The sequence below is a fragment of the Penicilliopsis zonata genome (assembly GCF_001890105.1).
Source record: "Penicilliopsis zonata CBS 506.65 unplaced genomic scaffold ASPZOscaffold_6, whole genome shotgun sequence".
Classification (NCBI taxonomy): Eukaryota; Fungi; Ascomycota; class Eurotiomycetes; order Eurotiales; family Aspergillaceae; genus Penicilliopsis; species Penicilliopsis zonata.
In genome coordinates, this window is record NW_019208916.1 from 1111118 (window position 1) to 1136807 (window position 25690).

A 25690-nucleotide genomic window follows, 5' to 3' on the forward strand; every position below is an offset into this window, starting at 1 on the left:
GGCGAAAGGGGAAATTATTGGAAGCAATGGTTCTGAATATAGTCTAGATACCGCCAGCTTTGTCGACGAGCTTTTCGATACCTTTGCCCCCAAGACCACGGCCGCTCCTCCCGTGGCACCGCAACCGCAACTGCAACTGGGCCAATCCCTCTCGCACGCGCCCCAGCAGTCTCTGGGATTCAACCCGTCTTCAGGACCGGCAGGTGGACCACGCAGCGGACCGGAGAATGGCGCGGGGATGAACCGCAAGCGGACCTTCCAGGAGGGATTCCAGGCGGACCAGGAGCGCGATGACACAAGCTATACCAACCGGACGTTTAAGACCCCTCGACGCGGCCGCGGGGGTGGCCGCGGAGACTGGCCTGGTCGAGACGGTCGCCCGGCAGCAGGAATGCCTCCCGGTGCGGCGGGTCAATTCCCTGGTCCGGCGGCGGCGGCGGCGGGCGGATTCCCTGTGATGCCCCCTGGGTTCCCCCCGTTCGACCAGAACGATCCGATGGCGGCGATGATGGCGCTTCAGAGTATGGGGTTCCCTCAGATGCCTGGGATGCCGCCCCTGCCCATGCCGCCCGCGGCTGGCGGCCCGCCACTGCCCGACCAGATGACAGGGAAGAGCTCACAGCGCTGTCCATTCTACGAGACGCAGGGCATCTGCTACCTGGGCGCAGCGTGCCCGTATACCCACGAACAAACGGGGGACCACGAGTACGACCCAAAATCCTCGAGTATCGTGATGGACGGACGCCGGAATCAGGACGGCGGATACCGAGGCGGGCGCGGGCGCGGGCGAGGGGGAGGCGATCGCGGCGGGTTTGCGGCCTCGTCGCGCGGCCGGGGCGGCGGGCGTTCTGATTACTCGGCGGCGGGCCCGAACGAGGACCGCTCGATCACGACCATTGTCGTCGAGCAGATCCCCGAGGACAAATTCGACGAGGGGAGCGTGCGCGAGTTCTTCTCCCAGTACGGCGACATTGTCGACATCACGCTGCAGCCGCCCCGACGGCTAGCCCTAGTCAAGTACGACAGCTACGACGCCGCGAAGCGCGCGTGGTCTAGCCCCAAGGTGATCTTCGACAACCGCTTCGTCAAGGTATACTGGCACAAACCGAGCCACGGGCGGTCCGAGAGGCCAGACGGCGGGCCTGCTGCCGAGGACCCAGCGTTCGATCCGGAACAGTTCCAGCGGCAGCAGGATGAGGCCCAGCGGGCCCACGAAGAGAAACTCAAGAAACGCAAGGAGACCGAGGCCGCCAAGCTGGCCCTGGAGAGACAGCGCGAGGAGCTCTTCAAGAAACAGCAGGAGGAGAAGGCCCGGCTCATGCAGCGGCTCTCCGGGAAGAACCTCGGTGCCAGCAGCAACGGCACCACCCCGGACGTCCCCGGAGATATGGACACCGCGCCCGATGATGGTGAGCCGATGACCGGCGGCGACGCCGCGGACGAGAATGTAAGCGAGCAGACGAAGCAGCTCCGCGCCCAGCTGGCCGCCCTGGAAGCCGAAGCCAAGAGCCTAGGCATCGACCCGGAGAACGGCGGCGAGCCCGGCGCTGGCTCGACCTATCGCGGCCGGGGCAGTAGAGGCGCGTACGCCGGTAGCTACCGCGCCCGAGGGTCCTTTGTCCCTCGCGGTCGCGGCGGGTACGACCCTTCTTCTTCTTCTTCTTCATATCGCGGTCGTGGGCGTGGCGGCATCACCCCTCGTGGGCGTGGCGGTGTGCTCCGGCTGGATAATCGGCCTCGACGGGTGGCCGTGTCGGGCGTCCAGTTTGATTCGGACAAGGATGAAGCCTTGCGCCAGTACTTGATTGTAAGACTTTTCCTTTTTTTTTTTTTACCATCTTGTTTTACTATTTGATCATGCCGGTTTCTAATATCTCTGATCAGGGCATCGGCGAATACGAATCCATCGAGCAGAACCCTAACCAGCCAGACTCGCTGATCGTCGCCTTCAAGGAACGCTATCTCGCCGAGAAGTTCATGTTCAGTCCCTGGGCTATTCCCTCTGTGGGCGAAGTGCAGTTGTCCTGGGTGGCTAACCCGCCCATCGCGTTTCCGGCGACAACCCAAGCCGGGGTCCCGGAGAAGAACGCGGGAGATGAAGAGATGGATTCCGCGATGGACTCGATGCAGTCGGACGCGATGAAAAAGGACGGCGCCGCGGCCAACGAGGTCGACTATGATGTTGCCGAGGACGAGGATAATTGGGGTTAAAGAGAGAGGGAGAGAGAGAGAGAGAGAGAGCGAGCAAATATGGAGAGCTAAATACGGGACTTGTGTACAAGTATATCACTTGCAGATAGATTGCTACTATTCTAAAATAATTCACCGGCTTGAAACTGGTGTATGCATTTTATAACGTTAAGACTGCACTCAACTATGCATTGATGTGTCTTGGACTGTATACTATCTCGATGCGTATCTTACGGACCCGCGAATTCCCGCGCGGTCCCGTCCAGTATCCAACTGGTGAGAGGGAAACACGGCACTTTCGCTCTCGCTCTCGCTGTCCATTTGGTCGAGCATGCGGTCGATTTCATCCCCAGCATGCGCCTCGAGCCCGATCGCCCTTTTGGAGAACGCGGAGGGTGGTGGTGGTGGTGCTGCTGCTGCTGCTGCTGGCGGTGGTGGAGCATGGGCGTAGCTCTGTTGAGACGACGGCGCGGTGCTCTGCGAGTTGGGGTATCCATTTGCATGACGCCGCGGCGGACTGGCTCGGGTGCTGAGCGACGTGTCGGTGCTCATGGGCCGTACGATGGGTTTGTGCTGCGGGCTGGGATGATACCCCGAGTTCTCCGGGCTGGACATGAATAGCAGCGTTTCGATTGCGTCCTGTTCCATAAGAGCATTCTGTGAATGCGTGCGCGGCTTGGCGAACGCATGCGAATTGTTATGCTGAGCAAAACTGCTCATAGTCTGAGGAGTTGACCGTAGTGGAGGAGTCCCTGGAACCAGGACTTTTGGGGTGCTGGTGGCCGATCGGGGCAGACCAAACTCCTGTTCCGAATGGTGACGCTTGTGACGAGGGTAAGGATCGTAATTCAATGGCTGTCCATTCTGATTTGGGTTCGGTCGCCGTCGTCGGCCCGCCTGGTTACTGGTGATGGTGAGATCAAGAGGAGGGGCAAGTTTTGGTCCTTGGAAGGCTTTCTTGGGAGATATTTGGGGTCGAGCGTATCGATGTGGCTCCAGAGGAGCTATATACGACCGACCGGGCGAGGGAAACCCAGGGCAATCCGGCGCCGAGGCTATTGAGCCCTCCGGCGAAAGATTGTCCAGCAATCGTATCTGAGAGGGGCCTTCCATTGCAGCTGCCAACAGGGTAGGAGAAGCGCTCTGCGGCCATCGTTTGGGAAGTTCGCTGTCTAGATCGCGAGAGGACCGTCGGTTCTTCTCAACTTGGGCAGCCGCGTATTTCAGACGCGCGCGGAGTTGCATAGATAGCTTGAAATCGAGTCAGTAAGCCGGGGGGATCACTGAGAGTGAGGGATGATATCGGTTACCTCGATGATTCTGTTTCCCTTTGATATTCCAGAAACCCCGTTCGCGTCCGACTCATGCATTCCTGCAACCTCCGAGCGAGGCTTAATCTCGCCAGTCGCAGTCCTTTTATGCCCGGAGACCCTCAAGCTGGATGAACTGCCTGCACCATTGCTTGTTGGTTCGGATTTGAGTATTGATGATGTGCTCGCGGTCGTCAGAGTGTTTCCCGGATCAGCGCCACCATGTTCATCAATCGAATGCATTTGCTGCGACGAGTCCTTTTGTACATCTAGAAAGCGATCGTCCGATCCCACCAACCCGGAAGCCTGCGAAAGAGGGGAGCGGCCCTTGCTTGGGAACGGGAGATCTCCCAGCGCAGCAGGCCGTTCTTCTCCGCCATTCGACTGTTCATTCCTAGGATTCATTGCTGGAGGTCCAATCTTCCAACAGGCAATATAAAAAAAGAGATATAGCAATAGACGCCACCGGCCAGCGGTTGGCATGCAAACAAACACAGGGCTCTGGTCACGATGGCTCGACACGGGATTATCCCGCGGTCAAAACCAAGACGTCAAAGATGCAGAAAGACACAACAATAGTCCACTATGCAGTGTATGCACGATATGTAATATATAAACTCGTAGGTGTTCTGGATAACACTGCAAGGGAGCAGAGCTCCACTAGTTAACACGAGCACGCGGGGGTGCCACTGCCGACGCAATCGGTTCAAGACCTCTTCTCCCCACCAGGCAAGCGTTCAACGGGACTTGCCCAGGAGCACTCGGCGGAGGATGGTTGGAGCTTCAGACAGTCTCTCCTGCTGGCAGCTGGAGATCGTGCAGCCGCAGCCTGGTCTTGTTTCTGGGCGGTGGTGATTGCAAAACCAGAATTCACCGCGACGACGACTTTCCGTCTGCTGGCGGACGCGTCCCGACGTCCGCCGCGCGGTCACGTGTGTGATTTGCGGCCTGAGCTGTCAGGCAGAAAACATTAGGCAAAAATACTGAGAGAGAAGTTACTCGACAATGACTGGTATATACTCCGTATGGAATGAAGACTATCTTATAGACAATCACTTTTTGTTTTGAACGCCGTACCAATGCAGCAAGATCCCTACTTCTTTTTTTTGAACCGCCCGCCACCCTCGCCGTCCTCATTCTTGCGCTTTTTGCCCTCGCGCTGCCAGAACTCGTTCTTCTCCCTCTTCTCGCGCGCCGCCTTCTTCTCCAGTCCATCGGCGACCTTGGCACGGTAGACCTGTCGGCGCTCCTCCTGCTTGACGGCCCGCTTCGCCTGTTTCTCGTTGCGCAGCGTGTTGAGCTTCTGCATCAGGTCGCGGGCCTTCTTCTCCTCGCCGCCCAGGACCACGGCCCGCTTCTGGAGGTACGTCTGGTCCTGCCGCTTGCGCATCTTGGTGATCTGCGACTTGAAAGGGAGATCGGCCGCCAGCTGTTTGGGCACCCGGAGAGGGTTGAAATGGCGTGTTTGACGCTCGATGGGCCGGTAGGCGGAATCCTTGTTTTGCGGCGTCGGGATGCCCTGATCGCGACGGACTTCGCCAGTCAGGCGCATCGCGTGCCATCCCTTGTCATCACCAGACTCCTTTTCGATATCGAGAAGGTTGGTGACGGGATTGTAGAAGCGGTGGGGGTTGATCGGATACCAGGCCCGCAGGAAGACAATGTCGCTCATCAGGATCTTGTCCTCGAAGGTAGCACGGAAACAACCCTCGGGCTTGGCCAGTGCTCGCTTGATCTGACCACGAATACCGGATACGGTGCGGATGGAAGCACCCTCAAACTTGGCGACCTCGAGGGACGAGTTGAACATATCCTTGATGAACGCAGTGTTCTTGAAGATCTTGTACGCATGGCCAGTCAGTTTGAGCTTCTTCACAATCTCAGTGTGCTCGTCCACGCTGAGAACCACGCCTGTAGCGGCGATACGGAAGCCGGGGGTCTTGTTCGAGAAGGACTGGACACAGCAGAAACCGGTGTTGGGCGCCACAAGGGGTCCGTAGAAGGTACCGAAACAGTGCATATGTTCGGGCGTGTACTTGAGCATCCGGTTACGGGTCCGGTTGTCCGACGTGCTGTAGATCGGCAAGGTCTGGAAACGCCGCCAACCCAGAGAGAAGATCAACGGGTCGTTGGTCTTGAGGATCTTCTTATGCCAGCGGTGACGCTTGATGCGAACCTGCACATATCCAAAACGATCTTCTGTCGGAGCCAGGCCACCAACGATGACCGGAAAGCGCGGGGTGAACTTGATCGCGAACTCGCAGGGAACCTTCTCCAGAACAATGCGAGCGTAGGTCCCGGCTCGGAACCCTTCAGCTCTAGCCCGCGAGACGGGATCTAAGGTGTCGAATTCGGCGCGGTTGATGTCCAATTGCTTCTGCATCTTCGCCTTTTGCATGTCGTACCATTGATCCTCGGCAAATTGTTCGTCGCCTGGTTCCCCGGGGTTTCGAGAGTTATCCTTGGCATTGCCAAAGCCCTCCCGGTCCTCTTCCTCAAAGCGTAGCCTGAGTTCCTCCTTGCGCTTCGCGTTGCGTTCACGCTCGGCTTCGAGATCAGCAGGGCCCTCTTCAGCCTTTTCTTCCTCTGCATCATTTTCGTCGTCGTCGTTGTCCTCCTCCTCCTCATCATCTTTAATGCCGTTGAAAACCTCTCCCGTTTCCAAGTCCTCGAAATCACCATCGCCTTCACCTTCATCCTCATCGAAAGCATCATCATCGTCCTCATCTTCTCCATCACCATCATTTCCTGACAGCCTGGCAGTGACGAAGCGTTTCCTTAACGATTCGATCATTTCCTCGTCACGCCACTTTCTCTCAAGCTCCTCGTAGTCGTACTCTGGGATGGCACGGTAGTCAGATTGATCTTCCTGCTCGGCATTGGTCTTCTTCAGGAAGGCATCATCATCATCCTCATCATCCTCGTTCTCCTCGTCGTTCTCATCGTCCTGATCCTGGCCGCTCCATCTACGAATAACATCGAATGGCGAGATCGTGTCATCGTACATCATGCGGGATAAATCAGTAACGCGAAAGGCGGGTCGCTTCCCACGAAGAGCTTTGGCAGTAGTGAGCATGTTGTTCTTCCAACGAGCGGCGCCGTCGTCATCTTCATCGTCCTCTTCATCCATGTCATCGCTTTCTGGTCCGCTCTCTAATTCCTGCTCCTCGACAGACGAGATTGAGCCGAGGTCAGAGTCACTGTCGGCGAAAGCAAGATCCCCATCTTCTCGACGAATGTCGCCGTTCTGTCTCTCCTTGAAGCTCGTCTCGAAATCAGCGGGAGCAGAAATCCCGGCATCAGCTTCATCACCGCTGAAGTCTTCGTCATCCTCATCACCATCTTCAAAGTCCTGCTCTTCTTCTTCTTCTTCATCCACGCTCTCGAACCCTTCATCGTCGGACAAATCTTGTGTGCCTTTTTCGCCGTCAACGACTCGGATATTTCTCCTCTGTTTTCTTCCTTCTGCGCCATTGTGATCTACATCGGTTTTGTTGATGGTCTCACCGCTGCGAAACAGCCGGATGCCGGCATCCGCCTCTCCCAGCAGTTTTCGTTCATTCTGTAGCCCAACAACCAGCTGTTCACCCAAGCCACGGTCTTCATCTTCGGACTCTTCGTCATCTCTGTTGAATGTAGAAGTCTTCACGTCAATGTAGACGGCATCTTTATCAACCAAAACACCGCCAACATCAGACATAGGTGCGAAAAGCAGCTTTTGCTTTTCGCCCAGCTTCCGCCTTCCAGACTTGCCTGCTGCTTTGGCCATCTCCTTATCCATGAATGGTGTTGGGCAAGGATCAGGGAGAGACTCGATTTCAGAGACCGTAAGGTCACCTACACCGGGAACATGTACTCGTGCCCCTTGTGCCGGGAAGTTCGTGCCGCGGAGATAACCATACAAAGCGACGGTGCGGTCGCATTTGGGGTTCTCCTCAATTTCTGTGGGCGGAGTGACGTCCAAAAACCGATCAGCCAGCGCATAGGGGTGGGAATTACGCCAGACCAAGGGTCGAGGGTTTTTCATCACGGACAGGAATCGAGACAGGTTGTGGATTTCGCGATCGGGATAGCGGCCGTTCATAACGCCTGAGAGATAGAAAAGCTTGGCACCTTGGTAGAGCTCGCTCCAGAACCGATGCTTTAACCGCTTTTTAGCGGCCTGCAACGTGCTCTGCTTCTTGAAGAGATCCAGATGGGTCAGAATGCCGAAAACGTTACCCGGCATACCACTTGCGGCCAGGGCGTTGAGAAACTCCATAGTCTCCATCTCGAACCCGTAGTTCCCATCGATCATGAGGAGGACAATGTCCGCAACTTTGGCCGTGTCGATCATACTCGCCAGAGAATCAGACGGGCATTCGAAGAACGTGAGGCGCCGCCGCTTCGAGGTGACCACGGTCAAAGGCCCCTGAGGTGAGCTGAGAGTCTGCTTTGTATACCGGCGGATCAACGATTTGATCAAGGTGGTCTTTCCAACCTAGTTACCAATTCCATGAGTGTTAGCATCCTTGAACCGCCACACATTTCACCACACTGGGGCCGAGCAAACGTACTCCTGGAGGTCCAACCACAGACACCACAATCGGAGGAGCCTCCTCAGGGATGCGATCGACTTGGGGCACATGGAATCTTTTCTCTTTGACCTAAACAATCACATCTTATCAGCTCCAACCGTTTCTTTTTCTTTCCCTCAAGACTTCAAGTTTGATCCTACATCGTGGGAACGCGCTGCCTGCCTATTCCCTTTCCCAGGGTTCGAGAAGGCGAAGGCTTTGGGATTTGAACCTATGGTGATAATTTCCCTGTATTAGCGAAAACATCTCTGGCAAGCGAAGCAGAGCTATCAGTCCGCAACGGCGGCTTTACCTTCAAATTTCTTCTTCTCTTTCGTGGGGCGATGCGCCCTGTTCGACTGCGTGTCCATTTTTGGCAGCAGGGGTGAGGAAACTGAGGAAACCTCGTCAGAGACTCCCTTCCTACCAGCAACAATAGTCCGCCTGTCCGCTCGAAGAAGCCTCAGCAGCTTCTGGTCTCCCCGACTAAAATTATTATTTTCTGCCGCATCCCGGAGCGGAATTTTCCATACGCCGGCAGCTCGAGTCCTGATCTGGTTTAGCGCAGACTAGTGTATCCGCAGATGCGCTAGTCCCAATACAGATTAGACAAAAAGATCACCTGACAGACTATCATTGCCTAAGGCAGCCATTCAAGATCGGGCCGGTCGGAGTCGCGATAAGGGCTCAACCCTCATTCGTCGGCCCGGCGGCCCTCTGGTTATCTGTTATCTCGAAGATTGTCATTCGCAGCGGGCCAGCGGCATCGGAGGAGACTTACAGAGAGTGGACAAAAGCAAGGCTGGAGCGGGGTTTGCCACGGTCAAGATGAGACAGATAAGGGATTTGCTCCTGGGGCGATAAAGGACCAGCCAGAGCCTTGGGTTCTGTTCTTCTACTACCAGCACGACTACTCGCAACGTCTTTCTACCGTGTCGATATGGGTGAAGCGCCCAAACAAGCAGGAAGGGTAGCAATGTCTGTTGGCCGACGCCCTCCTCCAGCGTACACGCCACTGCCTGGCTCGAACGTCTTCGTTACTACGTCCCCCGTCTACCGGTCTATCTCTGCGACTGCTTCTGATCCCACTGCGCGAACGCTTCAATCGTCGTTTGTTATCCGACCGTGCTCTGCTCAGGCGTGGGTGGTCCCGGCGGGCCATGTCTGTCGCCTCACGACTCCCAAGGGACCCCAGGTGGGCGATCTGAACATCTGGAACGCGAACAACCCCCGTGAGCGACTGTGGGCGTCTCGCACGCGCCAGATCCACGCTTCGCACGTTTCCGTCGGGGACCGTCTGTGGTCCAACCTGCCATACCTTCGACCGCTTGTCACCATCACCGGCGACTCGCTGGGGGGTGGGCAACTGCATGAGGTCCTGGGGCCTGACGGAGAGCGCAAAGAGGACGGGTTTCCAACTTCGCAATGGGGAGGACGGGTGCACGATCTGCTGGGTACCAGATGTGACCCATACGTGAATATCTTGATGGGCGGAGATACTTTTGATTTCCACTGCCACTCGAACCTTACCCGCGCTGTTGCTCCGTTTGGTCTGACGGAGCTGGATGTGCACGATGTGCTGAACGTCTTCCAGGTGACGGGGCTGACCGAGGAGGGCAAGTATTTCATGGAGACGTCGCCAGCGAAGCCAGGAGAGTATTTTGAATTCTTTGCTGAAGTCGATGTACTCTGCGCCTTGTCTGCTTGTCCCGGTGGTAAGGGATCTTATCTATCAACAGAAGGGATCAACCATGGCTGACACATAATTCCCGCAGGCGATCTTTCAAACTGGGGCTGGGATGACAAAGAAGGTGACATGGGATCAACCACCCGCCCCCTCGGTGTGGAGGTTTATAAACTGGCAGATCCGGGAGTGCTGGAGGGGTGGACACAGCCCGAGTCTCCCAAGTATACCGGGATGCACGGGTTGAAGATGCCCGCTCGCGAAGACAAGGAGGACGAGGCCGGGTACGTTGGTGTATAGCGGAGACCTAGGCAATGACTTGTTCGCAAATCTGACCTGCTGTATATTATAATGGGCGAACCATTGGTTTCATTTGATTATTTGGCGTCCGGTTTCATCATTCAGCAAGGACTTTAGCGAATTATACCTAGCAGACACCAGCACATAGCAAGTGGATGCCTATACCTGAGATACAATCCACAGTCCACAGTTAGTAGACTAGGTACCTACCTAAAGTACCTAGGTACGCATAGAGCACATCTACGTCGACTGCTCCGTACGGTATCGTTACAGCCTTACAGCCTACAGGGTATCCCTATCGCCACGTGACCATCAGTCATGATGCAAATCCCCCGCTTCGTCTGACGTAGAGGGAGGGCCGCGATCAGACGACGTCTTGTGTGACGGTTGTTCCTGGTGGTCTGTTGTACCTGGGATAGATAGGCCGCAGGGAGGTGTCCTTATTGGCCTCTAGAACAGAAAAAACAATGAGAATGGCGTATATCTGTAGCCTATACCCGAGGATTATGGATGTGTACGGAACGGTTCTGCCTGGTCAGGCGATGGTGATCGAGAATCATCGTGCAGAACAGATGGCGTAATGGATCTTCCAAGGTTTCCCTTTCCCCCCGTGGGAGCGCCAAGCCTCGAAGCCGTCAGCCACTCGATTCACCATCGCTTCGTTCGCCCTGTTATCGGTTTGCTGCGATTGAGTCACGGCCGCCTGGTATAAAACCCTCGCCGTGCCCCTCCCCCGCCTCACCGTGCTTCTTCCCAGCCACAACAACGATACTCCCTCACCGCAGACCGACCTCTGTCTCGTTCCATACGACCTCTATTGTCTATTTTTTTTTCTAAGCATTAAGGAAAAATGCCTCTCTATAACGTATGGTCTGCCTTAGTCACTGTTGTTTTCTGGATCCGTTGTACTGACCCTGTCTAGATCACTCTCAAGGACGGTGCCCCGGCCGAGCAGCTTGAAAAGTAGGCAGTGCCTATGCACAACCCATTCTCCGATGATAGCTCGCGGATATCCCTTGGCTATCCCTTGGCTAACCACTTCCTCCTACTCCACAGGGCCAAGGATGATGCGAAGGCTGCCGGAGGAATCATCAAGCATGAGTACAGCCTCATCAAGGGGTTCACGTGAGTGCCGTCGCCCTCTCTCTTTCCCTCTCCGAGTCTCTCTGTCGTCCCTTGACTCCTTACTGACCGATCGTTCTTCTTGCTACCAGTGTCGAGTACCCGGATAACGCGGTGCGTTCCCTGGAATCAAACGATCATATCCACGTGGAGCAGGACGGCGTTATGAAGACTCAATAGACGCATGCTATCGGTTGGCAATACAAGACACGCTCAGCACCCATAATATGCAACGAATGATGAATCCATCTTGAGATCTCTTTCCTTGTTCGTTTTGTCAAGGACCTCAGCAGATGTATGAGTGATGCACTTTCTATGCAATTCTGTACTATGATTCGAGAACTGCCGCATACCAACTGTCCCTCCACGTGTTGTAGATATTGTACTCCGCGTCTTTTCTTGTGTCTGTCTATTCACGAAGAATCGAATATATACTACTGTATAGCATCATAAATACTACTACTAGAGTACATGATATCATATGTGATATTGACTATCGCAACTTCCCGTATTTCAGTCCACTACCCTATAGGCTTCTCTTACTCTATACACTACTCTAATCCCCCAGCGTAATGCTGTCAATAGGATCCTATTGTTTTGTTAATAATGCTAATACTCACCGCCCGATAAATTCTGCCGCCCGGCTTCGACTCCCAGGTCTTTCGCCCTTGACTATCCGAAACCCCCCCTGCTTCCTCGGATTGGAGATGATTTTGCCTTGTGCAGTATGGCTGGGCTGAACGATGGGCTTTCCAAGACCTGTCTGGAATTTTCCCCACGGATGTAGGCTGTCGGCTACTCCGGTGGCGCTTAGCAAAGCCTGCCCTCGCACGCGTCTCTCCACGACGTCACCGCTGCCCAGACCCAAGTTGGCACAGCGTTCAGCTTCGACCGACGTTGCGAACGATGATGTTGCACGACTAGCTGCGAGCCGGCGGCGGCCGTTGACGCTTGCTGACTTGCTCAAGTGAGTGGCTACTATTGCTATTGAGATGGATGACAGAAATGACTCACGACTAACGACACACCGAGCAGACATGGCCGACCGCCGTTATCGAAGGAGGCCCTCTTGGCCTCAGCTAATTTCACCCTATCGCTTTTGCCTGCTCGTCTGGCGTCTCGGATCCAGGCTCTGCGAAATCTACCGTTTATCGTCGTGTCGAATCCTCACGTCTCCAAGATTTATAACAACTACCTGCACTCGCTCTCGACGTTGCTCCCGTATCAGAAGCGGCAGATCACCACGCTGGAAGAGGAGAACCAGTTTGCAGATGTGCTGGCAGACCTAGTGCATACACATACCAACACCATCCCGATCCTCGCCCGGGGATTCCTGGAGTGCAGGAAATATGTCAGCCCTGCAGACGTTACCCGATTCCTCGATACCCATCTTCGTGCGCGGATTGGAACCCGCTTAATTGCCGAACAACACCTAGCTCTCCATTTTGCTTCGCAGCCGGTTGGCGGCGGCAGCGGTCAAGCGTCTTCCCCCAAGGTCGTTGCCCCATCCAACTATATCGGAGTCATCGATACGGCCCTCCAGCCTGCTCGGATCATTAAACTTTGCGAGGACTTTGTCGGGGAGATCTGCGAACTCAAGTACGGCGTCCGACCCCGCGTCGTCATTGGTGGAGAGCCAGATGCGTCGTTCGCCCATGTTCCTGTGCATGTCGAATACATCATCACAGAGCTGTTGAAGAATGCTTTCCGGGCGTCTGTGGAGGCTGGCAAAGAACGCGAACCGATCGAGGTCACCATTGCTGCGGCACCAGACGTCCCTGCGCACCAGGTGTGGGACGTGCTCCACAGCCAGACTTCTGGGCTTGATCCCGACACAGACGTCAATTTTCAGATCGACGATACCGTCCGTGGTACGGCAGACGCGAACGAATCTATCCGGTACTCGACCCCGTCTTCACAGAGCATCACGATCCGGATCAGGGATCGTGGTGGCGGAATCCCTCCCGCCGTCTTGCCGCATATCTGGTCGTACAGCTTCACCACCTTCTCCGACAATGACGCACAATCCTCGGAGAACGGTACCATGGATGCTCTGAACACCATTTCGGCCAGTGGCGGCCAGTTAAGCAGCATAGCCGGGCTGGGATATGGCTTGCCGCTCAGCAGAGCATATGCGGAATATTTTGGCGGAAGCATTGCCGTTCAAAGTCTTTGGGGATGGGGGACCGATGTCTACTTGACTCTGCAGGGGGTGGGGAAGATTGAATAGTGCACCGGATTATGTTGAAAGGCGGTCTCTTGGATATTTCTTTTTCTATATAATGACAGGTAGCTACTAGCTATACACACCACTTAAAGCCTCGGACTAGCCGAGGCTGGTCGGACAAGCAAGTCGACGAAATCCATAATCTTGAAAGTATCATCTTTGGTTGCTCGGACTACGTGAGCAATCTCTGCCTCTGAGAACATGAGCCGCATGTTCTTCTTGAACTTCTCATCTACCATGCCGGCTGTTGCTGGGTTCTTGACATGGCCAACGGGATATTGTACCAGGACTTCCTCCAGGATGGAACCGTCCTGCAGACGAACTGTAACCGCAGAGCCGATGCTCTTCTTGCCCAGATCAAGATAATCCCTCGTGAGGTGTTCGTCCACGCGAACCACCATTTTCCCACGTAATGCATCGAGCTCCGCACTCGTCACCCACGGGCTGCCGTCAGCATAGTCGCGGACCTCAGGCACCGCCCCCTTCAGCAGAGCCAGCGCGACCACATACTGCAGACAATGGTCCCGGTCAGCAGCATTCCGCAGTCTCCCACGCTTGTTGATGATCAAGTCCGCCGCCGCGGTGGTCCGGATCTCGATCCTGGCAATCTGCGCCGGCGTGCATCCCAGGTGATCCAATTTCCGCCGCTGCACCAACGCCGCCTCGACCGCAGCGATGGCGTGTCCCTCGACCGGCATGACTTTGAAAAGCACATTGCGGATCGTCCATGTCCCAAAGGGCCGGGCAAACTCGAACCCACGCGTCGCTCCGAACGTGCGCGCGTAGAAACCAAAGGGCACCGAGCTCAGCGCCCCGGGGGCCCCCGGCTGCCCTTTACGAACCAGGAGAGCAAGATGCACAGCACGCATACATGCGTCCCCCGCTGCCCAGCCCTTCCGGGGAATCGTATTCCCTGCAGACCGGTAGACGCGCGTCGGCTGGCCGTCCATCCACACATGTGAGATCGTCGCGTTGGTTTGCTCTTCGCTCAACCCGAGCAGCCAGGCCACCACCGCCGCAGAAGCAAGCTTCACCAGTACGACGTGGTCGAGGCCGAACGCGTTGAACGCATTCTTCAGCTGGTAGCAGCCTTGGATCTCGTATGCTTTGATCAGCGCCAGGAGGAGGGTGTGCATCGTCAGCGGGGGACCGGTGTGCGATATTGTTCTGGCGTGAGTGGATCTGTCTAGCCAGTCCATCACAGCTAGAATAGCGCCTAGATTGTCTAAATTCGTTTAGTAGGAGATGGTCTTGACTGCTTTGGGATAGAAATTACCTGAAGGATGCCCCCATTCCATCCCCCCCAACGCATCGTTGTGGTCTAGATACCGAATCAGGACGCCCAGGTTGAACGCCCCCCGCACAGGGTCCAGCACAATCCGCGTCCCAGGTACGCGGAACCCGTGCGGCGTGCTGCTGCCCTCCACGACGGGGCCGAGGAGTGCAACCCCCTCGGCGCTGGAGTGGGCGGTTTCAATGGCGCAGCCGAGTGCGTCGAGGAGGGCGGTGCGTGCTGCGGGCCATGCTGTGTCGGAGGGGGGGATTTCGTGGTGGAAGACGTACTGGGTTATCTCGCGGATGGGGGGGTCGTATTCCATCATAGGAATTGATATTGAAATGCTCGGAGTAGGGAGCCTGTAACTAGTAATGGGCTTAAATATTCTCGGGACCAGTAGTCACCGGTGTTACGTCGACTATCACTTGGTGGCACAACAAGTTGTACAAACGTATTCAAAAGAACACATATTTATATTCATTCATATATACCGTATACGTATGGAATATAGACACTATACAAGGAGATCAATAGGAAACCAGTACATTAAAAACCACCCACTCCTCGCACCCGCTGCACCGCACCGATAGCCCCCTTCGCCCAGCTGAACCTGCCTGGGTCAATGCCGATGGAGCCCTCAGGGAGCTCGCCGGTCACAGGGTCATGCCAGCACCCGTCCTTGGGGCTGACAAGGCCGTACTTGGCGGTGTTTTGGTTCCGGTTGACGGCTTCCAACCAGGCGCGGCAGACAGTGGGCGAATCGATGAGCAGATTGGCTTCCTGGCTGTGGAAGTAGGACTGTGTGTCGAGGTTGCCATTTCCTGTACTCTGACGTTAGAAAGTAAACAAGATATACGGAGCAATGTGGCAAATACGCACCCTGAATCGCTACCTTCTCATCGATGATCATCAGCTTGATGTGGCAGCTCCGACGTTTGAAATGGTTATGGATCGGGTGTGTCTGATCTTTGCCGACGTAGTTGTGGATCCGCAGGCGAGCCCGCTCTTCATCCGTTTCAAGAGACGTGTACAGTCGATGGGAGATCATCTCGTTCGTCCCGTTCTGGAAGGGGAGAAGCTCGCCGGCGTCATTGTAACCCAAACAGAGGTAGCATGTGACGGTCACACCGCGGCGCACCGCCCCAAGGAGCGGCTCCAGCAGTGGCTCAGCGTTCATGTTAGGCGTCTGGATGAATATGGAATGCTCGGCGTTGTTAATGGCCGCAAGGAACGCTGCGTTTTGCGGAGTGTGAACGTTGGAATGATTCGGGGCTATGGTAAAAAGTCAATTCTTGTCAACATGTTGTGCTAGTCAGGAGTTGCGTACCTCCGTACGGTGCTCTGTTGACCAACGCCATCGGGAAAGGTTCATGTGGCGGAAGCAGAACATATGGCTTCATTTGGTTCACCTGGTCCTCATCGGGTGCATCGCCGGTAGTCGAAGGCTGGATGGTAGTGTCTGGTAGTCTCTTGTCAGTCTGGGAGCACATGGCCAGAACATCCTTATAACACATACTCAAATGGCGAGTGACAGCGTGGGTTCTTGATTCCCCATCGCGTGGTTTGACCACATCATTCATTCTTAGCGCCTCAAGCTGGATACTTGGGTCGTAGTGAGGATCCGTGGTAGTATGCTCCGGAAGCATCTGCGATGGCGTTTCGGTCACATCCTCGACATCCTCCATGGTAGTAGGCATTGGAGCTGCCGAGGCAGGGGAGTTGAGCATTGGCAGCGGCGGCTCCAGAGGCTTACCCCAGGAGATGAGAGCAGTGTCGTAGAAAGAGTCCACGATGGGGCCTTCCACGTGGATGAGCATCTCAAGATTGTCATTGTCTTGAATGTTGCTGCTTTGCAACAAGGCCACACGGCGATCCACGACGACAAATTTGGTATGGAATGTGCCAAAAACAGGGCGATGATAGTTGACAACTTGGAGGTCGATGTTGGGTATCTCCTCTGGAGCTGGCAGCTGTACTTTCTCGCTCACATAAGTCTTCACGTCGACTTCGAGGTGATTTTCCAGCACCTGGAAGAATGGGAACCCGGTATCAGCTTGGTCCTATCATCCGAAGGCAATGGAGTCAACACTCACCTGGCGAGGATCTCCACGATCATATAGCACCTTCACGACCACCTTTTCGCCCCGCTCTCCCGCGCGTTTCGATAATTCCCTAAAAGAATTGGTGACCAACGTGGATGCATCGGAGTGGATCCAGAAATTGGTGGCCAAGAACACCTCCTTTTCCGCCCGTGCGAAGCAATTCGCAAGGTGACGACAAAGATCGGGCAGCGGGGCCACGATCGTCAAGGGAACCACTCCGCGACTCCCCATCAACGGCGGCGAGACAACTCCCGCCATTGGATGCTTCTCCAGTGTAGAAAGGGCATCGCGGTAGATCTATATGAAATCAATAACTCATCTGAGTCTATGATCTGACGCCAGAGCACCCTCATACCTCGAGAAACAGCCTACTGGGTTCGGCAGCCCCCCACTGTCCGCATTCTGCAGCCTTTTGCAAGTCATCCTTGCCCTTCCAGTCCTCGTCCTCCTTATTTGACCCCAAATGGTGCCCCTCGAACAGACGATGGAACACCTTCTCCGGATTCTGGGTCGGATCCTGCGCCATTTCCGAGCTGACCGTTTTGTCGCTGCGGCACTGGCTGTAAACCTTCCATGGGACCATCTTGTTCAATCACTGACCACTAATTTGGTTCGGTTCTCCGAAAATCTTTTGTCCAAGAAACTTGGCGTCTCAATCATGTAGAGGCCAAGAAAACGAAAGATGTCAAGCCAGAGCTTGGCGATAGCGTTAAATAAGTCTTTTTAGGCAGCGCAGCTGGGAGGGGCCATCGGGTGTGGACACTTGGATACGCCGGCTGGCTTGTGATGACGTAGCGAATCTTCTTAGCCCCAACCGACAAATCGAGGACTGCACTTGCTGGTGACGAGTAATGGCACATCGATCGGACCGAATGACTAGGTATATTCAGGAATTCTAGCTGTCTGGGAGGGCACTCCCATGACGACAGTCGTCAACCCTCAGCGTCGGAAGCGCTGTGTTATGGGCTGGAGGGCAACACCATCGCTGCAAGCAAGCACCCTGCAGGCCCGTAAAAGCCAATGAGGGCCCTATAACCTCGTGCAGATAAGGCTGACAGCTCTCAATCTTGTAGCGGGGAGTGATAACACCGTCTCTGTCTGTGTGTTTCCACGCGTCTGTGGGATGGGAAACTGGAAACTTTTCCCCCTCTCTCCCTCCCCTGACCCATTGGGGAATGGTCGAGTTGACAGTTGACACCTCAGGCCAGAACAATTCACCACCAGCTCTACGCCTTCCACTCGACCACAACAAGAGATTTGGCAGAGCCCAACAGCCCCCAGGATTATTGAACGCCCACCAGGATAGAATTTCCTCTTCTCTTATTTAAATCAATCCACATCTCCTCACGATGCTGATAAACAGCCCACCCACCGGCTACAACAACCCCGCTGCGGGGTTGCATGGGATGCCCAAGGCTTCCTAGACCCCCCTCAGCGTTCCCTCGATTGTTTTAGAACCTCGGGTGCGAGCGAAAGACAGAACGCCAATAGAGTCTCGTGTGCTTTCATTACAAGCCAATCATGGATCCTTGAGGGGGTGGCAGTCCCACGGTCAATGCTGGAATCCGAACAACCGGAGGAAAGCCGATAATTCCACCGGAAGTTGAAGGCCCTCATGGCCTCTCGGACGAGAGAAGACGCGCGGATTGCTGGGCGATTATAAAGTATCCCCTGTTGCCAGGGATTGGCAACACTCAGGTCCTGTGCATCGTCTTGATATAATATTCTTTACACCCCTCTGTCCCGCCAGTGTGTCTGGAATCCGCGCGCTCTCAGATATCGCTCTCCGGCTTACCACTCGTTGCCTCCCCTAGGGTTACTTCTCCCAAAATGTAGCGTCCCTAGACAGCCTAACAAAGGCGAGAGATATAGAGAGAGATGCTGACTGATGGTTCAGGCCCTACACAGCAGCCTTTGCCTTTTTCGAGGCGTTATGGGAGGTATGCCGACGGGAGAGAGGGAGAAAAAGAGAGGCTACAGGATCGCTGACCCCGGGATCCAGGCAGGAATTACTCATGTGTTCGTCAATCTGGGAACGGATCACCCTGCAATCATCGAGGCAATGGTCAAAGGCCAGAAGGAGAGGCCGAATGAGTTCCCCCGTATCATCACCTGTCCTAATGAGGTAAATTCTTGGCCTGCAGCTTGGCCATCGTCAGGGTGAGCGACAGAATGAAGGATTTTTGCTGATCGAGGGTCTGTAGATGGTTGCACTCTCGATGGCCGATGGGTACGCTCGCTTGACTGGCAAGCCCCAGTGCGTGATTGTCCACGTCGATGTTGGCACGCAGGGCCTGGGTGCCGCAGTGCACAACGCGTCGTGCGGGCGGGCTCCGGTTCTGATCTTTGCCGGCCTATCTCCATACACAGCCGAGGGCGAGGTTCTCGGCTCTCGTACCGAGTACATCCACTGGATTCAGGATGTGCCAGACCAGAAGCAGATCGTTGCGCAGTACTGCCGATACACGGGGGAGATCAAGACCGGGAAGAACGTGAAGCAGCTGGTCAACCGCGCGTTGCAGTTCGCTACCAGCGATCCCCAGGGCCCGGTGTATCTATACTGCGCTCGCGAGGTGATGGAGGAGGAGATCAAGCCCTACAAGTTAGACCAGAATGTGTGGAAACCGGTCGTGTCTGGTGCGCTGCCGACCGATGCGGTCGAGCTGATCGCGTCGGAACTTGCCAAAGCCAAGGAGCCCCTGGCGATTGTGGGCTATACCGGCCGACAGGCGCAGGGTGTGAAAGAACTGGTCGCCCTGGCTGATGCCGTACCCAACCTACGTGTGCTGGACACCGGTGGCTGTGATATGTGCTTCCCTGGCGACCACCCGGCATGGCTGGGTCTGCGGTTTGGCCTCCACGAGGCCATTCGGACGGCAGACTTCATCCTGGTGGCCGACTGCGATGTCCCCTGGGTGCCGACCATGTTCAAGCCCTCGGAGACGGCCAAGGTCGTCCACATCGACATCGACCCGCTCAAACAGCAGATCCCCGTCTTCTATATCCCGTCCATGGCCACCTTCCGGGCCCACACGCCGACCGCGTTCCGACAGATCCACGAGCACATCGCTGCGACGGCGTCTCTGCAGCAGATTGTCAGCTCCGAAGAGGCCGCCGCCCACCGCAAGAAACGGGAAGAAGACTTCAAGCAGCGGAAGCAGGAAATCGCCCAGATGGCCGTCGCTCCGGCTGGCGGGGACGCCGCGTCCTTCAACGGCGCGTATCTCATCTCTCAGCTCCGCCGGCAGGCTCCCGTAGACACCATCTGGGCGATCGAAGCGGTGACTCTCACCACCATCGTGGGGGACCAGATTGCGGCGACCCTGCCGAACTCCTGGATCAACTGCGGCGGCGGCGGGCTGGGCTGGTCCGGCGGCGGCGCCTTGGGGATCAAGCTGGCGAGCGACGCGGAGCACGGGGGATCCAACCAGGGCAAATTTGTGTGCCAGATCGTGGGCGACGGGACGTACCTCTTCTCGGTGCCCGGGTCGGTCTACTGGATCGCGGGGCGATACAAGATCCCCATCCTCACCATCGTGCTGAACAACAAGGGGTGGCACGCCCCGCAGAAGAGCATGCTGCTCGTCCACCCGGACGGCGAGGGCTCTCGCGCCACCCGAGACGAGCTCAACGTTGCCTTTGATCCCACGCCGGACTACGCGGGCATCGCCAAAGCCGCAGCGGGAGGCAGACTGTGGGCAGGACATGCCTCGACGGTCGGCGAACTCGCCCAGCTTCTTCCGGAAGCCATCCAGAGCGTGAAGAGCGGCGTGGCGGCGGTCCTCGAAGTCCACTTCCAGGGACGGGGGGATCAATAGAATAACCAGTTACTACTATTACTTATTATTCAGTTAACTACTAGTTAACTACTCCGTCCCTAGTAGTTAATCTCTATCTATCTTGCTATCTCAGTCTTGATCTCTATCAATCTTGCTATCGATAGCGATCCTTTATCGATAAGCTGCCGATGCCGGCGATAGCCTTATCTATGCGTACCCCTCATTTGTTGAGTATTCCAGAGATATATAGAGAATAGAATATTATGAAAGGGCAATATTAATATATAGATAGGGTATAGAATCAATACAGGTGTCAGTAGAACAGGCCTACCTCTGTACTTAGGCATTCCTGTTCAGGATACTAAACTGCGCCCTGTGACAGATCCTATAACCACTACTGACTCGTCCATTGGATCCTCGCTTCCGACAGCCGATCAAACAATTGCATAATGAAATAGACCTGTCTCCTAAGGTGCCAACTACAATGCATTATTGGCCCCAGTAACACCTCGAGCTGCAACCTCAGATCCCTTGGACCGACTAGTACTTACTTACTGACTGGCCAGTCGGTCTGGTAATTTTTGTCTGGCCGCCAGCTTCCGTCCGATAAGAGTCGCCTGGCTCCGCTCCGGGTCGTTTGCTCGGATCCGCTTGCAAATTTCGGGGGGGCCAGGAGTCATAACAGATAAAAGGGACGGCTTCCGCTGTCTTTCCAGTTCCTTGATTTCTCTCCTCCACATTCCAGACGGTCGTCCTTCCAGAAGATAACTCATCCCACACGTGTAAAAAGATTATACCCCAGGCGTCAAGATCGTACACGATGAGCCCTCCTGCTCTTGACGTCGGTTCGACGGGAACGCCCGTCTCCATCAGCCCATTGACCGTGGATGGCATCGCTGCTCTGCGCGCCAAGGGGTCGAAGATGCCGCTGGGCGTCGCCGCGGGGAGTAGCAGTGATATGTTCAAGAGTCCGGTACGTAAAGAAAGAAAACAGCGAAGACGCAGTTGTGGCTGTCGGTTTCTGTGAAAGAGGCGGTGTACTACTGTCGTGCTGTATTGTCACAAGGGAAAAGATTTCCACTGACTGGATCTACCTACTATCTAGGCATGCTTCGCGAAGCCCAAGGCGAAGCGGTGGGATCGTAAGTGACACTGTCGGAGGGAGAATCCCAAGGATAACTGCTGACGGGGCGCTAGATGTCATTTCTCTCGAGTCGCGTTCCCGCAAGGTATGCCTGTTGTGTGTCGGTGTGCTTTTGGTCGTGCGTACAATGGAAACTGAACTCGTGTCAAGTCGTCGACGCTTAAGGGGGCTGCCAAGTACATGAAGAACCCCGGTATGTGCATGCACTGGTAGATTCTACGGGAAGGTCTTCGCATACTGACAGGTCTCGCTTCGCTTTAGGATTGATTTCGCTCGGTGGTGGCTTACCGTCTGCCGACTACTTCCCCTTCGAACACATCGACTTCAAGGTGCCAAAGGTGCCGCAGTTCTCTCCGGAAGAGACAAAGGAGACCGGTGTGCTGCTCAAGGCAACCAAGAATGACATTCGTGAGGGGAAGAGTCTATATGGTGGGTGATTTGATTCGCTTGACACGGCCGCGCCGGATATACATACTGACAACATCTAAGATCTCGAAATTTGTCTCAACTACGGCCAGGCCACGGGCTCTGCCCAGATGATTCGCTGGGTTACGGAACACACAGAGGTAGGACATCAAGTTATCTTCCTTTTTGTGTGTGCCTCGACTAATCACACCAATCCAATCAGTTGATCCACAACCCCCCGTACTCAGACTGGCAGTGTTGCCTGACCCCCGGAAGCACGGCTGCATGGGATTCCACTCTGAGGCTGTTCTGCGAGAGGGGTGACTATATTCTGATGGAGGAATACACATTTGTCAGCGCGCTGGAGACGGCCCTCCCCCTGGGTGTCAAGGGTCTCCCCGTCGGAATGGACGAAGAAGGTCTCCGGCCCGATGCCCTGGACGAGATCCTGTCCAACTGGGATGAAACGGCGCGGGGCGCGCGCAAGCCGTTCCTCCTCTACACCATCCCTACGGGCCAGAACCCCACGGGCGCCACGCAATCTCTGGAGCGCCGCAAGGCTGTATACCAGGTCGCGCAGAAGCACGGGGTCTACATCATCGAAGACGAGCCCTACTATTTCCTGCAGATGCAGCCGTACGCCGGCGCCGAGGGCAAGGCCGTACCCCCCCCGGCCAACCATGACGAGTTCCTCAAGTCGCTGGTTCCTTCGTACCTGAGCATCGACGTCGACGGCCGCGTCTGCCGCCTCGAGTCCTTTTCCAAGGTCATCTCCCCCGGTTCCCGTGTCGGCTGGCTGGTCGCCTCCGAACAGATCATCGAGCGCTTTACCCGCCAGTTCGAGGTCTCCACCCAGAACCCCAGCGGCTTCTCGCAGATTGCTCTCTACAAACTGCTGGACGAGCAGTGGGGCCACGCGGGTTATCTGGACTGGCTCATCCACCTGCGTCTCGAGTACACCAACCGCCGCGACTCGCTCATCCATGCTTGCGAGAAGTATTTCCCTACTGACATTGTCAGCTGGATCCCCCCCGCTGCCGGCATGTTTGTAAGTCTTTCTCTTCCCCCCCCCTTTTTTTTTTCTAAACTTTTTTATTTATGCTTTTCTAACAACACAGCACTGGATCGAGGTCGACTGGCGCAAACACCCCAAGATCGCATCCAAGACGCACGACGAGATCGAGGAGGCAATCTTCATGGCGGCCGTTGAGCGCGGAGTGCTCGTTTCGCGCGGCAGCTGGTTCAAGGCCGACGGCAGTGTCAAGGAGGAGAAGATGTTCTTCCGCGCAACGTTTGCCACTGCATCGGAAGAGCAGATCTTCCAGGCTATTTCTCGCCTTGCGGACGCTGTCAAGCAGGAATTTGGCCTGTAAATGGCATGATGAGAAAAAACATTGGAAATTTTGTCAAACTAGTTATAACTCGGCCAGACAGATGTCAATGAATATATACTATCTATATCCTGATATAATCTAAGAGTATACGGACTAGTACCTTCTACTAAGTACCTAGGTAGGTACTGTATGCAGTAGTAACCATAGTACTGTTCTATTAGCCAGAGTCGCTGCGCGATCATGACTAAGCAGTTACCAGTAGACACCAAGGCCACCTCCTGCTTACTCCCTCTCTCTACCTGCCATCTTCTTCCCTTTATCTAGTCAACTGTTACGTAATACAGAGTACTATTCACACGTGAGATATCTAAGTCATCAGCCTATTACTAATCCCTTACTAACCCAACTGTTACGCTAATTTAGCGCCCGCTCTTTAGCGCCAGTTAGCGTGCCTCAACGTCACCGCCTTCTCACTTCATGCCAGAGCAGGACAATTGGAGGCCCTCAGGAAGTGTTCAGGCTTTATATACAGTGGGATCAGATCATGGATTGTGCTGGCGTGTAAGAGGAGGTGTATCTCGCGCGAAAACGCATCAGACGCTCAGCCACGTCGATTGGTCTCGGCTGCTGAATTCAGAATCCCCGCCTCTGTCCCATTTTCAGGGGGCCGGTTCCCTTGAAGGTGTGGTGGCTTCATAGCTGCTGGTCACTTGTTGAGAGGGTCTGATATTGCTCTCCCCTCCTGCTGCTCAAGGCAAGAGCTTCAGTGCAGTCCACGCTGTACGTCTAGTGAATCTCTCCCCCCTCCCCCTCCCCAGCCCCTCCTTTTCTTTTCTTCTCTCACCATGTCTCCTTTGTTGTCTCTCCCGTCTCTTCTGTTGTCTTTCCCGTCTCTCTGTCATCTCCCTGTCGTCTCTCTCCCGTCTCTCTGTCGTCTCTTCTGCCTATATCGCTACCTCGAGACTGCTCGACGAGCCAAGTGTCTGGCTTCCTCGTGAAGCCAGGGAGATCTGGCATCATGGGTCGATCGCCACGTCAGGCAGCGCGTCGTAGAGCCGTCTATGGGTTTGATCTTCCCCAACCGTTGTTCTCTGCTTTTTTCTTTTTTTTCTTTTCTATTCTTGTTTCTTTCCTATCGGTTGAATCCTGATATGCTGACTGCCGTGGAACAAAGATCCCTGTCGAGTGACAGTCAATCGCGGAGCCTGTCGTTTGATAGCTTATGGGACTACCGAAGCGTCACTGGCTCTTCAAGCCGTGAGGGCAGTGTAGAGCCCGAGCCATCAACTGCTCAGCCGCGTAGGAGTTTCACCTATCGGGACGTCTCCCCACGTCTTCGGGCCGGGACTGAGCTCCAGCAGGCGGTTCTGGACGAATTTGGGGAACACGCCACCAGACTAGTCTTGTCATATTCAGAAATCGCCGGCCGAGAGGTCTCGTCGTCCACTGACAAGGAACCGGATCACAGGCAAGTCGACTATCTACCTTGCAGTCCTCCTTTCTGGTCACTAATATCGAGGGATTGGGGGATACAGCCTGGAGAACATCGAGCTTGAACATTCGTCTGATATCATCGGCACGGACATCAGGGAGCCTGAGCCTCAGGTAGATAACTGTGACTCATCCGTGTCTTCAGTTCTCATCAACAAACCATTCTGCAGCCAGGCTTCTCTCGCGGATCCTTCATTGACTGTAGTACCAGCTGGGCGCCAGAAGATATCGCGTGTGCCCCACCCCATCGACACAAGCGGTGCTCTTCACCAGGGTAAGATAAGACACCCCGTTACACTTTCGCCTCAAAGTTCAAGTCTCTCCAATACGATCACCGAGGGAAACACTAGTCATTCTCCATTTGTCACTTGCTCGGCTAGCGAACTCGGCTTATTGACGCCCAACACATACATCCGCGTGCCGTTGAAGCGTGCTTACACCGACCAGACCATTGGCAAGTTTGCACTGCCGGAACATTCGCCTAGTCCACCTGTCCGCCAAGCAAGCGACCTTGGTATACTAACGCCTAACACGTATATTGACGTGAATTACTTCAAGAATCGCAGCAGAAAGGACTCCACCCCAACTCCCACCCGCTTGCCCCAACTTTCCGACAAACCCCCTCGAAGGCCCCGTGTGTTGTCCCGGAAGTTTTCGTTCGTTAACGCGCGGCACTCTTATCCCTCAGCTTCCTCGGTGAAAGCGTACAGGCGCCACTCGGATCAGAAGTCACGGGCGGTAAGTCCATTTCATCTTAGTTCCGCTCTCAA

General features: G+C 55.3%; 8 protein-coding genes across 8 annotated transcripts in view; 5 read left to right on the forward strand and 3 right to left on the reverse strand.

Moving 5' to 3' along the window:
• The window catches only part of ASPZODRAFT_151756 (hypothetical protein), a gene marked incomplete at both ends in the record, with an annotated part of 2510 nt that extends 299 nt beyond the window's left edge, over window positions 1-2211 (forward strand). The window contains 2 exons of the mRNA XM_022725769.1: window positions 43-1807; window positions 1885-2211. Coding sequence (XP_022581740.1) covers window positions 43-1807; window positions 1885-2211 — 2092 coding nt within the window. The remainder of the gene's footprint in view (window positions 1-42; window positions 1808-1884) is intronic.
• A 192-nt stretch (window positions 2212-2403) lies between these two features.
• Window positions 2404-3905, reverse strand: ASPZODRAFT_141977 (hypothetical protein; the record flags this gene model as incomplete). The annotated part of the gene is made up of 2 exons (XM_022724804.1): window positions 2404-3441; window positions 3501-3905. The coding sequence occupies 2 exons, from the start codon at window positions 3903-3905 to the stop codon at window positions 2404-2406; spliced, it is 1443 nt and encodes a 480-aa protein (XP_022581741.1).
• Window positions 3906-4593: 688 nt separating this feature from the next.
• Window positions 4594-8427, reverse strand: ASPZODRAFT_65294 (hypothetical protein; the record flags this gene model as incomplete). The annotated part of the gene is made up of 4 exons (XM_022729294.1): window positions 4594-7980; window positions 8057-8146; window positions 8218-8288; window positions 8370-8427. 4 exons carry the CDS (start codon window positions 8425-8427, stop codon window positions 4594-4596), a joined length of 3606 nt encoding a protein of 1201 aa, XP_022581742.1.
• Window positions 8428-8996: 569 nt separating this feature from the next.
• ASPZODRAFT_166455 (hypothetical protein) lies at window positions 8997-10273 on the forward strand (the record flags this gene model as incomplete). Its single annotated transcript, XM_022726760.1, has 3 exons — window positions 8997-9771; window positions 9832-10024; window positions 10264-10273. 3 exons carry the CDS (start codon window positions 8997-8999, stop codon window positions 10271-10273), a joined length of 978 nt encoding a protein of 325 aa, XP_022581743.1.
• A 689-nt stretch (window positions 10274-10962) lies between these two features.
• Window positions 10963-13392, forward strand: ASPZODRAFT_64808 (hypothetical protein; the record flags this gene model as incomplete). The annotated part of the gene is made up of 6 exons (XM_022729263.1): window positions 10963-11003; window positions 11097-11165; window positions 11255-11324; window positions 11540-11678; window positions 11982-12129; window positions 12198-13392. Coding segments are annotated over 6 exons (1662 nt in total), but the record flags the coding sequence as incomplete, so codon positions are not given.
• Window positions 13393-13475: 83 nt separating this feature from the next.
• Window positions 13476-17350, reverse strand: ASPZODRAFT_151760 (hypothetical protein; the record flags this gene model as incomplete). Its single annotated transcript, XM_022725770.1, has 8 exons — window positions 13476-14614; window positions 14666-15009; window positions 15276-15486; window positions 15545-15937; window positions 15993-16124; window positions 16182-16692; window positions 16759-17064; window positions 17123-17350. 8 exons carry the CDS (start codon window positions 17348-17350, stop codon window positions 13476-13478), a joined length of 3264 nt encoding a protein of 1087 aa, XP_022581745.1.
• Window positions 17351-18116: 766 nt separating this feature from the next.
• On the forward strand, window positions 18117-20585 carry ASPZODRAFT_151761 (hypothetical protein; the record flags this gene model as incomplete). The annotated part of the gene is made up of 4 exons (XM_022725771.1): window positions 18117-18163; window positions 18665-18707; window positions 18770-18892; window positions 18972-20585. The coding sequence occupies 4 exons, from the start codon at window positions 18117-18119 to the stop codon at window positions 20583-20585; spliced, it is 1827 nt and encodes a 608-aa protein (XP_022581746.1).
• Window positions 20586-21366: 781 nt separating this feature from the next.
• Window positions 21367-23468, forward strand: ASPZODRAFT_64803 (hypothetical protein; the record flags this gene model as incomplete). The annotated part of the gene is made up of 8 exons (XM_022729262.1): window positions 21367-21519; window positions 21652-21688; window positions 21744-21775; window positions 21841-21883; window positions 21952-22119; window positions 22180-22256; window positions 22319-23143; window positions 23214-23468. The coding sequence occupies 8 exons, from the start codon at window positions 21367-21369 to the stop codon at window positions 23466-23468; spliced, it is 1590 nt and encodes a 529-aa protein (XP_022581747.1).
• Window positions 23469-25690: the final 2222 nt, after the last annotated feature.